This window comes from Phalacrocorax carbo, chromosome 2 (assembly GCF_963921805.1).
Source record: "Phalacrocorax carbo chromosome 2, bPhaCar2.1, whole genome shotgun sequence".
In the NCBI taxonomy this organism is placed as follows: Eukaryota; Metazoa; Chordata; class Aves; order Suliformes; family Phalacrocoracidae; genus Phalacrocorax; species Phalacrocorax carbo.
In genome coordinates, this window is record NC_087514.1 from 110,125,917 (window position 1) to 110,143,577 (window position 17,661).

The following is a 17,661-nucleotide window of genomic DNA, read 5'->3' on the forward strand; positions in this document are numbered from 1 at the left end:
CAGGTGCTTTGGTCTTTGTTACTCTTCAGTGTCCTTCCTGCTCAGAAGAAACCAAAACCCAAAGAGCTCCTGGAAGAAGGGCTCCAGGTGTCTGATTCTGCAATTAAGTGTGAAAATGGAACCTCCCAAATAATCTTGCTTTTCTGGAAGTGAAATTCAGGCTCTAAGAAAGATTAGTAAGAGAAACATTCAGCACTAGTCATGCTCATTTGGGTAACAGGCAAGTTTCTGCCTGCGCTCACTTCTAGTATTCATTACGAATGTGTATTAGTGACTTCCTGAGCAGTAATCCCAGCTGAATAATAAATGAAATATTGCCTTCTGCTTTAATAATTTCCTGTTCTTTTAGCATTGTTACATTAACTGGGTACCCAGTGGTTGGCTTTTTATTATCCATTGCTTTAGTTATCTGCCCAGACTGCTGATCCTAAAAGTATTAAGCTAATTTTTAGACTATTTTGCTGTTGAAGCATAGTGGTTTTTAATTCTTTGGGTTTTTTTGCTCCCTTAAAAGTTTTCCAGTAAAGATGAGGACCTATTTGTACTAAAATTAAGCTTGTTCAAAATAGCTTGCTTGTGTGTTTTCTGTTGATTTTTCACAGATCCTTTGAAAAACAGAGGTCCAGGGAGCACTACTGCAGGCTACAGGGTGCTTCAGTTACACTTCATGGCACAGATCATTCAGCATTTTGCTAAATTGAAGCTTAGAGTCCTATGGAATGGAAAATACTTTGGGAGTAAAAGCAGTGTGTTTTTCAAGGAATGTTTAATCCTAAACAGATCATTAAAATGGAGTGAAATAAAGACTGTGCTACAGCTAATGAAAAGATTTTGTTCAGCTCAGTGGGCTCCCAAACAGACAGAGATAATATGCTTGCCCTTGCTAACAGTATTCATTTAGCTGCGTTTCCTTTCCTAATCTGGGAATTAGATTTCCTTCTCCATTGTTTGTATAGAAATACTAAAACTACTCAAGAAGATCATGTAGGAGCCACTGTGTTTAGAAGAAGGAGCTGCATTTGAATAGAAGATACCTCCAAGCTTCATGTTCAGCCATTTACCTTTAGTCAAAATGAACATCTTTACCATGCTTTTGAGCTGATGCCCTACAACCGACCATACCATTCTACTGCACACACTGCCTTGCTGCAGCGAGCATCTGTAGAAGAGCCCACATTAACGAACAACAACCAGCTGTCTTACGTGCCAGTTCACACAGAATTACAGAATGGTAGAAGTTGGAAAGAACCTGTGGAGATCATCTCATCCAAGCCCTTTGCCTGAGCAGGGACGCCTACAGCAGGGGGCACAGGACTATGTCCAGACAGGTTTTGAATATATCCAGGGAAGGAGACTCCACAATCTCTCTGGGAAGCCTGTTTCAGTGCTCTGTCACCCTCACAGTAAAGTTTTTCCTCATATTCAGGTGGAACTTCCTGTGTTCCAATTTGTGCCCATTGCCCCTTGTCCTGTTGTTGGGCACCACTGGAAAGAGTCCTGCCCCATCCTCTTGACACCCACCCTTCAGGTATTTCTAAGCATGGATAAGATCCCCCCTCAGTCTTCTCTTCTCAGGCTAAACAAACCCAGGTCTCTGAGCCTTTCCTCATAAGAGAGATGCTCAAGTCCCCTGATCATCTTTGTAGCTCCCCCCCTGGACTCTCTCCAGTAGTTCCATGTCTTTCTTGAACTGGGGAGCCCAGAACTGGATGCAGTACTCCGGATGAGGCCTCACTAGGGCAGAGTAGAGGGGGAGGATAACCTCCCTCAACCTGCTGGCCACACTCCTTTTAATGCACCCCAGGATACCGTTGGCCTTTTTGGCCACAAGGGCACAGTGCTGGCTCATGGTCAATTTGCCACGAATGTCCACCAGCACTCCCATGTCCTTCCCAGCAGAGCTCCTTTCCAGCAGGTCAACCCCCAGCCTGTACCGGTGCATGGGGTTGTTCCTCCCCAGGTGCAGGACCTTACACTTGCTCTTGTTGAATTTCATTAGGTTCCACTTGGCCCAGCTCTCCAGTCTGTCCAGGTCTCACTGAATGGCACAGCCTTCTGGTGTGTCAGCCACTCCTCCCAGCTTGGTATTGTCAGCAAACTTGCTGAGGGTACACTCTATGTATTTGTCCAGGTCACTGATGAATATGTTGAACAGGCTGGACCCAGCACAGACCCCTGGAGAGCACTGGTAGTTACAGGCCTCCAATGAGACCCTGCACTGTTGATCATGACCCTCTGAGCTCTGTTGTTGAGCAAGTTCTCAATCCACTTCACTGTCCTTTCATCTAACCCACACTTCCTAAGCTTACCTATGAGGTTGTTAAGGGAGATGGTGTTGAATGCCTTGCTGAAGTCGAGACATACAACATCCACTGCTGTCCCTTCATCTTCCCAGCCAGTCACACCATCATAGAAGGCTATCAGGTTGGTGAAGCATGATCTCCCCTTGGTGAATATATGCTGCTTCTGATAACCTTGTTTTCCTCTACATGCCTGGAGATGACCTCCAGGGTGAACTGTTCCATCACCTTTCCGGGGCTGGAGGTGAGGCTGACTGGCCTATAGTTTCCCCAGGTCCTCCTCTTGCCCTTTTTGAAGATTGGAGTGACATTGGCTACCTTCCAGTCCTCGGGCACCTCTCCTGTCATCCATGACCTTTCAAAGATGATGGAGAGTGGCTTGGCAAGAGCATCAGACAGCTCCCTCAGCACTCATGGGTGCATCCTATCAGGGCCCATGGATTTGTGAGGATCCAGTTTGCCTAAATGATCTCCAACCCAATCCTCCTCAACCAAGAGGAAGTCTTCCTTTTTCCAGATTTTCCCTCCCTCCTCTGGGGGCTGGGATGCCTGAGGGCCAGCCTTAGCAGTAATGACTGAAGCAAGAAAGGCATTCAGTAACTCTGCCTTGTCTGCATTCTGCGTCACCAATGCCCTACCTCGTTTAGCAGCGGGCCCACAGTTTCCCCACTGAAACAGCGAGGATTATTTAATTTTTCAAGAATTTTCACTTTCAATTAACATTCTAATGAATCTGATATAATATAATTATATCATATAATATATTATATAATTAATCTATCTATGTAGATATATATATCACATATACCATATAATAGTAAAATGGCTGGTCAATACTGAACACTGAACGGTACTGAAATACTACTGATGTATTTGAAGAAGACCTTCTTGTTATCCTTGACATCCCTTGCCAGATTTAGATCCAAGAGAGGGCCTTGGCCTTCCTTGTTGCATGTCTGTATACCCTGACAACATTCCTATGTTCCTCCCAAGTGCCCGGTCCCTTTTTCCACATACTGTAAAGCTCCTCCTTCCATTTCAGTTTCTCTAGAAGCTCTTTGCTCATCCATGCGGACCTCCTGGCTCCTTTGCTTGACTTCTTCCTCATAGGGATGCACCGATCTTGAGTTTGGAGGAAGTGCTCCTTGAATACTGACCAGCTCTCTTGGACGCCCCCTACCTTCTAGAGCCCTAGCCCATGGGATTCCTCCAAGCAGGTCTTTGAAGAGGCCAAAGTTGGCTTTCTTGGAGTCCAGGGTTCTAATCCTACTTGTTGCCCTGCTTTTACCACGCAGGATCCTGAACTGCACCATCTCATGGTCACTGCAGCCAAGGCTACCCCGAACCCTCACATCCTCAACCAGACCTTCTTTGTTTAAGGTCTAGCAGCACATCTCGCCTCGTTGGCTCTTCCACCACCTGTGTCAAAAGTTATCCTTGATGCTTTGCAGGAACCTCCTGGATTGTGCACACCTCGCCATGTTGCTTTTCCAACAAATATCAGGGTGATTGAAGTCCACCACGAGAACCAGGGCCTGAAATTGTGAGGCTACTTCCAGCTGCCTGTAGAAGGCCTCATCAACTTCCTCTTCCTGATAAGGTGGCCTGTAATAAAAGCCCACAACAGTGTCACCCATATTTGCCTGCCCCTTGATTTTTACCCATAAACTCTCAACTTGTTCTTCCTCCACCCCTAGGCAGAGCTCGATGCATTCCAGTTGTTCCCTCATATAAAGAGCAACTCCCCCACCTTGCCTTGCTGGCCTGTCTTTCCTAAAAAGTATGTAGCCATCCCTTACAGCATTCCAGTTGTGCATGCTATCCCACCATGTCTCTGTAATTGCAGTGAGATCGTGGCCCTGCAACTGCACACCGATCTCTAGTTCCTCCTGTTTATTCCCCATGCTGTGTGCGTTGGTGTACAGGCGTTTCAGGGAGGTACTTGAGCACGCAGGTTTCCCTGGAGGGGTGCACGAGGATCCACTAGAGCCATACACACCCTTGAGGTGGTTGGTCTTCTGACTGCCATCTCATGAGGCAGCTAAGGCACCTTGGTCGCTGCTCTGTTTGGCCTGGCTTATTCCCCCATTGGATATGATGGCTTTAGCATTGCCACTTTGGACCCTGCCATGCATGTGTTCACACAGGTGAGCATGCATGTTAAGCCATCCAAGTTTATAAACAAGGCTCCATTCCCAGCTTATTCCAAACACTTTCCCCACACTTAACATTGTTCTTACATTGCCTGCTTGGAAGTCTATGGACCTGAATTGGACAGGCTCCCAGCACCTTCAGGTGTCTCTGGACCAGACTTCAATTGGTACATTTTATCTAGAGGACGTTTTGAAAGACATATGACTGTTGACTTCCAAGGCCATTTCATAAGGACCAGGACTTGTAAAGAAGCAAGCAGAGGCACAGAGCCATTTGATCAGGGGTACAGTCACTTAAGTATCAGGGATGAGGGTAAAATTTATGGATCTGGCTTTCTACTTGTGCCAGAGCATAACTTGCTGTCTTTTTTTTGTTTTCTCTTTTGCTCTTTCTCCTTACTTCTTCACTGTTAGAATTAAAATGGCCAAGGTGATTTATGCTCCAAATTCCTTTTCTTGTTCTGAAACCAGCAATGAACACTGTAGGTTTTTCTGAAGGAAAACCTTTCACTAAAGGTGCCACATGCTACAGTTTTCTTTCTAGGAGCATGGGATAGGAAGAAAAAAAGCTCCATTAGTGACCCTTGTGCTATGTAACCTTTCCTTAAAATGCCAGCAACTGAGCTTCCACAGATAGACACAACAAATATTGAAAGAGGAATGTGAAGGACATTATGAAAGAAGAAAGCAAGAAAAGGGATCTGCTCAGACAAGTTTCTCAGGAAAGGTGATGTAATATGTACTGTAGAAAATCCTAGTGGTTGACATAACTTACTCTCTTTCTGAGTAGCTGTGACTGCCAGCAGGCTGGGAGAAACAAAAAATACAGCTGGGAATACAACTGAGCAGAATATTCTGTCCGAAAGAAATATAGTAGGTGTAAAACTTGTTTTCAAAAGATGTCATTGAAGTTTAATTGAAAAGTGTCCTATTAATTAAGGCTGAACAACCAGTGAATGAAAGTCTCATTTCTGTTGGGGCTGTTCACGGTGATACTGTAACATTAACGCCTGCATGCTGGGGGTACTCAAGGGGCTGCTGTTGGGATGCCATGGTATGCAGTTCTGTTAGAAGCACACAGTCCCATTCCTAGACTTTAGCAGATGTTTAGCAAGCTTTTTAACAGGTGTCTTGAAAATTGCCTGGCTTTGTATTGACTGACTTACACATATTTCAGCCTGGATTCCCACAGAAATGACTGTTCTTGGCATGTGTGTTGTGCATGTGTCTGCGTCCATGTACATACAGTTTGGGAACCTCCCTCCCTGTTATAACAGACCTGACAGAGAGGCACAGGGTCCTTGAGATACTGAAGATATTAGAATTTTGTGGAAGCAGGTGGCTGGGTACTGAAGAGGGTCCGGACCTTCTCTGCAGGAGAGGCTGCAGGGAACTGTGCTCTCAGTTGGCCTTAGAGACTCCAAGAGGCCCAAATCTGGAGGATTCTAGGTTTTCTTATTCCAATTCTTGCAGAGCTTACTATTTTAAAGATCTTGGCTGCAGCCTGAAATGTTTCATCTTTAAAAACACTGGCTCCTGTACATTGTTCCTCCTGGTACATGTACAGAGCAAAATGCTGCACATGCAGAGACTGGTAAACACAAAGTGTCATTAGAAGAAGGAATGTATCTCTTTTCAGGTAGGCTAGTTCATAAGAATTGGATAAGCTGGTAAACCAAAAGCCCCAGCACATGGACTGTTGTGGATTTATTAATAATTACCAATAGAGGAAGAGCTGTACAGGAGGAATGTCTATTATGAAAATTATATTTAGCTGTAGGACTGTTCCCTCCTTTTTACAAATACTGCTAGCAGTGTTCAGACAGCCAGCAGCCATGGTTCATGCAAAAGAATGCATGGTTATTTTCATAAGATTTTTGTGAATAAGGTCAGACAAAGCTGCAGGAGATCCCTAATGTTTTTGGTGGGACTGCTGTCATGTGAAAATGTCATGTGCTAACTTCTCGCTTTACTGTAAATTGGTTATAAGGAAAACAGAGGCAGTAGGACTGACAGTACTAGATGTTGTCTTGGAGTGGGAGGTTGAGGAATGAGGGATGCTGTTGAATTCTTAGGAATGTCTGAATATTATTCCTCTGCCTCTGATGCATACCCACTCCTTTGCATTTTCTCTTTTGTTCTAGGTGGAGTCTGGATAAGAGCCGTCAGGAGAGGTTTTTAGCTGGATTGAGGCTACCAAGTGATAGCGATCTGGAACCACCGTTTTAGAGGAGTGGCACCAAAAAACCTGTTATGCCTAGTGCTTTACAGGACAAATAAGACTCCCTGCTTCCTCAGCTGTCTAAAAATCAAGCCATAGATACTGAGCTTCAATCTGAAAACGGTAAGTCAGGCCTCAGAAGCCTGCATCATTGCACAATTGAATTTAAAATAGTTACAGTTATCAGCCTATCATACAACTGTTTTAAACCAAGCCAGGGGAAAAATCACTAGAGCACATTGCTGTGTAGCTGACGCTCACATTTCCAGATCTCTTCCTGTTGTACTAAAACTACAGTTGATGGGGTCTCGTTAGTACACCCTAGCACTGTGCTGACAAAGGGTTGTAAGAACTCCCTCAGTTACAGCAGTGCTGAGGCTGGAAAACTGCAGTGGATCACTGGAAAAGCACTGCCCACTGCCAAAACCAGTCTTGCTTCGTGGCCATGACAAAAGCTCAAGATTTCTTGCTACAACTTCAGCGTAATTCCTAAACTGGAAAATACAGAAGCTGGCCAGTTACTTAACCAAATAAAGTGGCAGTTTACTTTTTCTACTATGGTAATAAAACAAGGATCAGAAAGAGCTTACAGATCAAAGCAACATATCTCTAAAGATACAGTATCCCCAAAGGTTACTATATCCCTAAAAAGACAGTAACCTTTCCAAAACCTCTTTATTCAGGATACAGTATCCTAAAGTATCCCTTCAGGTTACTGTATTCCTAAAGATACAGCAACCTTTCACAAACCTTATCTTGGTTTTTTGTTGCAATTTGCTGGGCTCCATTTAAGAGAAAGTTTCCCCCAACTAAAACCTCGGTGGCTAGAGAGATGGGAGAGGAAGGGCAGTGTAACTGGCTGCTCTCCTTTTGCATGGCGATGAAAACCAGCTGGTTGTTCCATTTGGCCTTTAGGCCAGGATTTGATAAAAATTTGTTCCTCTGCTGTTCCCACTAAATCCTTTCTGGTGTCACACTCCCATATGGAGCCCTTTCCCATTCCCACATAACCCCCATGCATACTCTTGCTTCTTTGTAAAAGTCTGTTTGTGGCTTGAAAAGCTCATATCAAAACCAAAGCTATTTAAATCTCTTGTGATTTCTTATATTTATTCTTTTGGCATCTGAGCACAGTTGCTAAAAGTCTGAGAATTGTTGCTGCTTCCATTTGAATTTCTTCCCCTCCTCACCCCTAAACCAGGTGACATTTTTAGCTTCAAATTGTGTAGCAGGGATCATGTTAAACATCAGGTCTGAGAGAAATAGGAAACATCACGATGGGGCTGCAGCTTTAGGTGCTGCAAACAGCCCAACTCTCCCTATTAAAAATCAATCACTTTTTTGGTTTAAAGTGTGAACAGTCCATCCAAGAGCTACAAGAAGTCCTTTTTCTGGGTGATGGAATGTATGCCTGCCTAGTTTGCTTCCTATTAGGTTATTAATGCTTACTGCATCTGTAACTGCTGGTTATTGAAGGAAGGACTTAACTTTCTACCAGAATCATGGGACTAATTAAAACATTGCCATTAACATTTAATGAGAAAGTTGTTACTTTCCCCAATAAACTGACTTAGGCTTTTAGTCCCATAAAGCACAAATGGCACATACTGAATCATAGTTAACAAGCGGATTTTGGGGAAAACACAGTTAGAGGTGTGCAGCTTGTTGCATGTTAAAAGTGGTTGGTTGCTTTCTTACTTTCCCCACCAGTACTGGATATTATATATGCTAAATAGTATTAATCTCTCAGCAAGGCATTCAGACCTTGTAGGACCAGTTCTTTCTTCCAGTAAGACCTTTGCATCATAAAATGGCCCAGACAAAACATCCCCAGGGGAAAATCCCATGCTTATAGGAACTTCCGAGCCAGGGAAGAGCACCATTGCTTGTCTAACTGCTTGTCTTGTGTAGAGGAGAATGGCCTTTTTTGAAAGGAAAGGCCAACACATGAAGAACAAATAGAACACTTGAGGTTGTGTCTAATGGATCCAAATATTAAGGGCAGGAAAGGAGGAAGTTTTGCTTCTCTTCTGTGCCATCCTCAGTCAGAGCAGCAGATCTGGTAAATTTTAGCTCTGTATATCAGCCGATTCTGCAGTCTTATTGTTGGTACATACACGCAGTAAGCTACCCAATTCTGTCTTCTCTGGTACCAAGTTATACCTCATTTAAAGTGATTGGATTTACGCTGAAGAAACGTCACATGAGCAGAGTAAGATTTTGAGACTATGGGTCCTCATTACTAATGTTATGAAAGTTAGAAAAAATATCCCAAGCCATTTCACAGTGCATTTACAGAGAGAATGGTAAGAGCAGTGAATAGTGCATTTTATTCCAAATGTTTCATTTAACAAAGATTAAATATGCATCTGAATACTGCCACTTTGAGGTACATTCCTAATCTGGCTTTGCTCTTTTTTATAGCTGCATAAATCAAGACTTATTCTACTGAAGTCAGCAAAGTCATTACCCTGTATTAAGCTCAAAAGAGAGCGAATCTGCTTTTCACCTCTACAGCAAATCCCATTCAATTCAGTATGAATACAACAGAACGTTTAAGTGCAATGCAAGAACAGAGCCAATTGGTAAATCTGTGCCCTAAATTCAGTACAGAGTTCTTAGGCTGAATTTTCATCTGACTGCTCTTGAACATTGCAGCACTAAATCTCCTTTTCCTGCAGTGTAATCTAGTTTCTTTTCCCCAGAAAGAATTATATTTTTCTTTCTGTAAACAGAGGCCACTTGAAACACATGGTTGTCTTGTGAGCAAAAACCTCAAACACTGTAGCTTGTATATATATATTAAAAAATAACAACCCACAAACTTCTGTTTTGAAGATAAATGCAGTTTTTAAGTCTATCAGCATTTTTTATTCCATACCAGTTTTCTGCATAGTGGAACATACACACCCTTAGGAGGGTAACAACAATGATAAGTCGTTAAAAAACAAATTATCTAGGAATGTAATTTTTTCCATTATGAAAGTGGCTTGTCATATATTAGTGAAATGAGTTAGTCACATAGCACACCTTTCACAACCTCAAAATAATTATATTATGGCCCATACGTTCCCATGTGTAACAGGAGCAGCTCTCCTCTTTGTACATACACCACTATCACTCCACAGTTTCTGATTATGTTTTATTCATATGTAATCATAAATCAGTCCAAAGCCTAAAACTAACCAAACCAGTTCATATTTCTGGCATGACCTATTCTATTTGCACGTCTTTCCAGATTAAAAAATTTCTTGTTGTGATATGGAAAGATTCCAGGTACGTAGTGTTCAACAGGAAAAGGTGACAGGATGACATTTAGGAGATGTATGTGTGGGGAAGGGAGGAAAAGCAACAGGGAGAGAAAGGCACATTTGCTTTTGACCCACTCAGTAGAAGGAAATAAACTGAGCAAGAGCTACCCAGTTCATCCTTTGATTTAGCACTCTGCTTTCTGGGACTGTTCAGAGCAGAGAAGGCTCAAGGGGGATCCCATCAATGTATGTAAATACCTGAAGGGAGAGTGTGAAGAAGAGGGAGCCAGGCACTTTCCAGTGGTGCCCAGTGACAGGACCAGCGGCAACGGGCACAAACTGAAATACAGGAGGTGCCGTTTGAACACCAGGAAACACTTTTTCACTGTGAGGGTGATTAAGTGATGGCACAGGTTGCACGGGGAGGTTGTGGAGTCTCCATCCTTGGAGATACTCAAAAGCCATCTAGACATTGTCCTTGGCAACTGGCTGTAGGCGACCCTGTTTGAGCAGGGGTGTTGAACAAAGTGACCTCCAGGGGTCCCTTCAGGCCTCAATCCTTCTGTGATACAGTGATGCTACTTTGGTCTCTTGTCAGTGAGAAAGTGAAGTACCTCATTTCCTTGGCGACTCCCTTCAATCAGGAACAGAAAATTTTAGAAATGCAAAGGGCGCTCCAGCAGCCAGGAGCTCTGGAAGAACCCCAACAAGCATGTAGAGTTTGCAGTGGGGAGGAATGAAATGCCTGGGGGGTAAAGATGGGCAACATCTGGCAAATTAACAGAAACAAAGCAGGAGTGCAAGAATTACATATTACTTCCACTTCAGTCACTCCCAGCAACATTCCTATCCTTTTTGTTTCGGGGAAGGAGAGCTGTGACGTAACTAGTAAATATACTTCCAGTGTCACCTGATGACTACAGCTTTGTGCCAGTGGCATTGGGAGCATAGGAGGGATACTGAGAACTACTGTGAAAGGACTTGTCATGTGCAAAAGCAAAGCAGAGAAATCTGGATGCCTGAATTTTATTACATTTAATTTCAGTGCAGGCTACTGAAGCCTTGGTGGTTTCTGGAGTTATAATCATGTATTTCAGACTGATTTACCATGTCATTCTCCTGCACAGGATGAAGATAAGCACATCAAGGGGTCCTTAGGTCCAGGAGCTTTGCAGTGCCAGTTGCCAGTGCTGGAAGCTGCAAGACTTAGCTCTGGCCATAGACAAGAATACCAGGCTTTGGGGCTGCACTGGGGGAAACATAGAAAAAAGGATCACACACCTTCTTCATCCCCTGTGACTAGCTTGCCTTCTTTTATGCCAGCTCTCCTGTACGCTGAGGAGTAGCTGAGCTGGACTTAACGCAGTGGTGAGCAGCAGAAAATATTAGAATGCAAGTTCAGTACCAGGCTCAACACTGCCTTTTCTCAGAACATCCCTTACTGGAACGGCTTCCTGTCAGCATGGCAAGACAAGGTGCATTTAAGTATTAATTAAGTACACTTAGCAAAAGGGCAGGATAGAGGAGGCCAAAACTTTCATAAACATGAAGTCTGTAATGCTAAGCTGAATTCAAGCAAAAGTGCAGAACTTTCAAACCATACTTTGCACATTGGGGCAACCCTGACAAGCAAGATACAAAAGTGCAACTGCAGCCTTAATGTAGAAGTAGCAAGTTTCTGTCTGTCATATTGAAAATACAACATCCTGCCAAGTTACGAAAAAAGGCATTTTTTCATACTCTGCAGTAGACAGCCCTGTTAAATAATAATGCTTTCATCTTTTGGTGGTGCTGTTGGAAGTGGAGAAGGAGCTCTTTTCACATTTTGCTCTATTATGCCTCCACTTCTAATAAATACAAGAGCCTGCAGCTCAAAAGCTCTGTGCTGAAGTGCCTGGGATTCTCTAACGGAGACCTCAAAGAAGCAGTACTGGGGTTAACATATTGTTTTGCCCAGACATATACAAGTGTATTGCAGAAGGCACTATGCAAATAGTGTTCACAGAGTTTATAATTTCCTGTTGGAACAGCAAAGAAAAGAAGGTCATTGATTTAAACCAGAGAATACAAATGATTTCCTGCCCACAAAGCTGCCAAATGCTTGGAGTTATTGATTTTTTTATCCTCCCTGCTGCTAACCAAACACTTATGGTCCTGTCATGGGCATCATCAGCTTATTGACTAAGTAAACATAACCCATTAAGCTGAACATTTTAAAAATAATAGAAAATTACAGTGGCTATAGTAAAAAAACCTGCATTACAAAAAAATAAAAATAAAAATAAAAAGGAAAGAAAAAACAGTTCCTGAAGTTAATTAACTTTTATGTAGATTCCAGTTTCTGGAATTTAGGTTTGCATCCAAAAGAGAGAGAAAGGAATAAATTGAAAGAGGACTGGGGGAAAAAAAAACCTTTCCTAAAGAAGCCAAAAAGGAAGGGGTGCAGGAGAGTCAGTACTTCAAATTTTAAGACCCCCAGGAAAAGAATAAATTAGTGCAAAATTGAGATTGAAAGGGTAGGAAGGTGTGGCAGCAGCATGGTAAAGGCATGCTTTTATTTATTTATTTGCTTATTAGCAGCAGGAGGTCTGTACTGTTGTCTGAACATTTTTTTTAAGCCAGAGCTGAGCACAGCTGATGCCTGGTCTCGGAACATGTCGGTTTGAAGATAGCACGTACGGTATTAATAAATGTAGAACAATACTTGCTGTCAAGTTGGTTACAAGGCAGTAGTTCACTGAAGGGGGCCTGACAATGTCAAAAAGCATTAGACCAGAGCCAGCAAATGCTTTATACACTACAGCTGAACCCAAAAGATGAATTGATGCCCTGGATCTGACTTTAAGGCATCTGTCTGCTCTGGAGATCGTGTGTTTGTCTGAAGAAACAAGGGAACAAGTTGCTTTTCTCTCCTCCAGCCACCTGCCTACACATGGAAAGCAAGGAACAAGACGCAAGGGACCAAATTGTAGTGTGTTGTAAATGGACAGGGTTGCCTTGCAGACAAAATAATCTTCAAAAGTAAGAGCACATGCTCAGGAGAGGTGTTTAGAGGCAACTTGGAACAGCAGGGAGACAGCTACCAGGCTGGGACACTGCAGAGAGGACTGGCTTTCCCCTGGGACTGGCTGGTGCAGGTGCAGCTGCTGGCTTCCCTGGCCAAGAGCCTCGTGGCCCTTTGGCGTGAGAGCTAGCAGTGAGAGAAGAGCCAGCTGGAAGAGACACCGGAAGGGAAGTAAACAAGCAGATTACAAAGTGATGAAAAATAAGGGTATCAGCCTTCTACAGTGACTTAGAAGAAGGTGTGACCATTTCCTCCACCCCCTCACCCTCATACCTGTAGACTGAAGAATACTATTAAGGCAGGTAGTCACAGATTATTAATGACCTGTTAACAGCTTCTTTAATTTTCTAATAAGTGCCAATTGCAGCTGCTGTAATTATTCTGCCGGTCCTACAACACACCCTGTGCCAGGCTGCAAAATACTTTTTTTTTTTTTTTTCTGGAAGACATTGTCGTGCCTCTTAACATGCGTGTACTGCACATGGGCAATTTCGCACCTAAGTCAAATTACATCTTAGGCTGTCAGAGCATTTTGCATCCACTAAATGTCTAACTTCCAGCAAAGTAGGAACCAGGAAGTGCTTAGTCACTTATTTTAACATGTGTGAATTGAGACACCTGAAGTTTATGGTTTTAGCCACAGTGATACAGTGAGTCAGTGCCTGAGCTGCTTGTGAAACCTGGGAGCACCATCTTTTGTTGTCTGTGCTGGTGTTGTATGAACTACAAAAGCCACAGGTAAATTGGAAGTAACACTGAGTAGGGGCTTTTTCTGTCTAAGTAGAGGTCCCTGGGAGTAACACTGTACAGAAGTAACGGTATCTCTTTAGCACTCTTCCTGATTCCCATAAAGAGAGGGCTGCGTAGCATGTGATGAGAAAAGAAACAAAAAACAAATGGAAAAAATGTGTGTGTTTTGGTCCAAGGCAAAAATCTTTCCTCTGCAGCCTCCAGTTTAAGAAGTCTGTGGGCATGGATCCCTGCCAGTGTCCTTAGTAGCAGTGATTTCCCGCTAACTGCTCCTGTTTCCTTTTCTAATGGATCACAGCACACCTATGTGTCTCTTGCATGCCACATTTGTCAAATTTCATTGTATTTAGCCCGTGGTAACCTAGCATTTGATCAACAAACCCCACAAACAACTATTTGAAGATTACAGTAGCAATAAGTTTATGAGGAAACAATGTATGTTGTTAGCAGTCCTGTTTGAAAGCTACTAGTGAGGGTGTCTTGAAAATGCCATAAAGCAGCCTGATTTTCAAAGATCCCAGCACTTTTAGGAAACAATGATCCTGTAAAGGTATCACCTGTTGAGCAAACACAAAGCACCTGATGTTTTGAAAAATCTCACCCATCAACAGTACATAGAAGCGTGGTTTGTGCTTTTGTCTGGCTCTTGGTCTGTCACACCTTCTTGGGCAAAGCCCTGTGCTGTAGCTCCATAGGAAAAGCTTGTTCCCATATCCCTACAGGGAGGTTTGCTGTAGGAAACAGCCCTGGAGTTGTGCTGAACCTGTCTAGGCTGGTATGTTTTAGCCTAAGCGAGGGAACGGTGCATGGGCAGGGACACAGCGCAGGTCTCTGGAGATGCCAGTGCTCAATCTGGCACAGACTTCCTGTGAAGTCATTCCTTTTTTTTCTGCCACAGGTCTGCAAAATTTAAAAAATCCCTGCCTTCCCTAACGGGAGCTATAGAAGGTCCTAAGATTTGGACGATAAACTAGAGACATTATTTAAAGCATTAAACACAGAGATTTTTTTTTTCCCTCAGATCTTTTCGCACACATGTTCTCAGGAGGAAAATATGGATTGCAATCAGCTGTTCTCTGAAATTCCTCTTGCCCTGACTCATTTTTGGAAGTGAAGCTGATTCATGTCCAACTGTCTTGTGAGCATCTTTTCCTTTTTCCAAGGGTGCATGGATAAATCGGTAACTACTCCTCAGATCAAGTTAAAGATCTGACTTAAGATGCTGCGCATGCAAACCATGTGGCAGGTTCCACTATTTCTTTCACCCTTTTGCTCTCTCCGTCTCCATCTTGCATGGCATAGTTAACAAGCTGGCTCTGAATGGAAACCTTCAAGTGTTATAGGAGTTTAATTTCTTTCTTTTTTTTTAATGGTTCCCATCATAACTTTTTTCTCCCCTTTTTGTCTTTCTGAGAATAGTGTTTCTAGGTCAGAATCCCTGTTGGTCTTGTGCTGGTTTTGGTGTACAATGCTTATTAAAAAGTCATGAGTCTTTGAGGTTATTTTTTCCCCAGACCTTAATTTGAGTTAACAGATTTAGCTGATACTGAACCAGTTCTGCTCATATGGGCAAGGACCGACTTCTGGAAATGATCCAGGTATCCAAGATGTTCGAAAGTAATTAGTTTTCCTCAAAGCCTTAGGCTTTAAGTGTTGATCTGATGTATTTCAAAGGGACTTGACTTTCAGAAGAAGGATAGGGTCAGCATTTTCTGAAGCAGGGGCCCTTCTAGGGAGGGAGTAAAGATGGGCACTTGAATTAAACTTACCACATCTGAGAATCTGGGGGGATTTAGTTTATTTATTTTTTGGTTTTCAGTAGGAAGTATGAATAAGACCAAGGTGTTTGTGAAGTGCCAAAAATATGTGCTGCTATAATACTATATAATAATATCAGCAAGATGTTTGGGCTTAGGGCTGCAAACCTTCCTGTCTCTGCTGATAGTTTTAAAGGCTTTGTAAATGGGGCTCCATGCCGATAACAGCAGAGTAGATCACATATTTTACCCCCTCATTTCTGGAAGCAGATGCATTACAAGGGAACAAGCATCATATGATTTACGCTATGTTCCTGCTTTAAACATTTTTTCCCTGTGACTGCCTCCCCTGGCATTCAGTTCCTTTAGGTCACTGTCTACTGTGTGCCTATTTAATGCATGCACGTGGATCGTATTATTGAAGTTACTAAGACTACAAACAGGCATGAGCCTTATCAGGACTGGAGTTAGAAACTGTAAACTTCCAGTCAGGTACTAACTTTTAACATAGCCACATGCAGTTCCTAGCCCAATGACATCTGCAGTACTTCTGTGAACTTTTGTGAGCATTTTATTTTCCCTTTACAAGGTAAAATGTGACCTGTTAGCCAAGAAGGTTATTATAGACCCCCTGTGTTTCTTGATAGTTCTTCCCCATCTCAGGACTTAGTAAGTTGATTCAAGCTAGATAGGTCATTGGTCTTGGCTTTGAGAACTTGTCAGTGTCTTTGGCATAATTGATGTATTGGACACAGATAAACGCCCACAGACTGGCAAGAGAGCTAAGTCGTTACCAATGCATGGAAAGCATTGTACGCTCTTTGATCTTTTCATGAGAAATGGTTTGGTACTCTTTGCTGATCACTTACCTTGCAGGTTCAGTGAACCTATTCTGGGAAACTATATACAGAAAATACACATCACACTATGAAAACCTCCCTGGCTTGACAGTCCACTTCTGCTAAGCTCCTGCTAAGCTCAGAGTGCTACTTCCTCTCATCCTGACAGCAAGAGACGGTCAAAGGACTATATTTGCCATTGCTTTATGTGATTCTTTTGTTTTAATGTGCCCATTTGGAACCTGGGCTGTGACGCATGCTGTGGGGTGGCACAGGTACAGTGTAGAGCAATTCTTTTGAACTTTGGATTGCAGCGCTCGTGACCTCACTTCCAGCGGCAGGGAAGCCAAGAAGCTGTCCTATAGTATTCTCAGGTAAACCAGTCACTGGTAAAACCATAAACACCTCTAGTCTTTTCTTCCTGCACCTCGGATGCAACTTTTTCATTTACCCTACTTATGAATTCTTACTCTTAAATCCTTTGCAGTTCACCTCTAAAACACAAAAGGTGAACATCCACACCTTCCTCCCCCCTTCATGGTGTCCAATTACAGAAACATACAATTAGGGATGTTAATGACAGATTATTAGGCATTAACCTATAATGCCATGCTCCAATAACAGCAAAAAATGGGTCACACTGTAGGTATAATTATCCTGCTTCTCCAATAACACTCCCTAGCCATGCCTCTTTCCTGCAATATCCCTCATATTCCAGTACAAAGCATGGGCAGTTGTAGTTGTCTTGAAGGAAGATCTGGAGTGGGTTGTTGATCTGGCTGGCACACGAGCCTGGCCTTCAAAAAGACTGAACAAACTAGGCTGAAGCATCTTTGCAACTTAGGAGAAAAGCAAAAAAGGCACCTGCCTTCGTTACCTGCAGCTAGGAAAACAGACTCAATTTCACAGAGGGATAAACCGAGGGATGGCGGGGGAGAAGGTTCCTTGGAAAAAGGGAATGCTGGCCCCACTGTTTCTGTCTGCCCAGCACTGGGATGGTGCAGTAGTCTTCAGGGAGAGGCAGCACACAGAGGGGTGAAGGTGGGCAGGCAGGAGGAAAAGAAATGCAATACAGGCGAGCCCACCGGATGAAGTTATATAAATATATAGAAATGTGCAAATGAGAGTGGCCAAGAGAGGGGAAAAAGGAACTGAAACTAAAATATCTGTGGGCACCATGTCAGACTTTGTACCAACTGAGCAAGCCACCTGCATTGTATGTAGCATCTGCCCCAGGAGATGTATACAACTACAAGAAGTCCTTAATCACTCTATTGACTATTTTCACTTTCCTTGTTAATTAGCTAGCAGCAAAGGCAAAAATAA

The 17,661-nt window shown here is 43.0% G+C and overlaps 1 protein-coding gene across 6 annotated transcripts in view; it reads left to right on the plus strand.

The window, feature by feature from the left end:
• LOC104050570 (cytochrome c oxidase assembly factor 1 homolog) overlaps positions 1-17,661 on the plus strand; it is a 55,311-nt gene that overhangs the window by 24,281 nt on the left and 13,369 nt on the right. For 4 of the 6 annotated variants that reach the window (XM_064443841.1, XM_064443842.1, XM_064443843.1 and 1 more), the window contains exons 2-3: positions 6,598-6,797; positions 14,761-14,877. In XM_064443841.1, the coding sequence (XP_064299911.1) occupies positions 14,863-14,877 (15 nt within the window). In that variant the 5' untranslated portion in view covers positions 6,598-6,797; positions 14,761-14,862. Of the gene's footprint in view, positions 1-5,163; positions 5,181-6,597; positions 6,798-14,760; positions 14,878-17,661 lie in introns of those variants that run through there. The other 2 variants (XM_064443844.1, XM_064443846.1) reach the window with 2 other exon arrangements.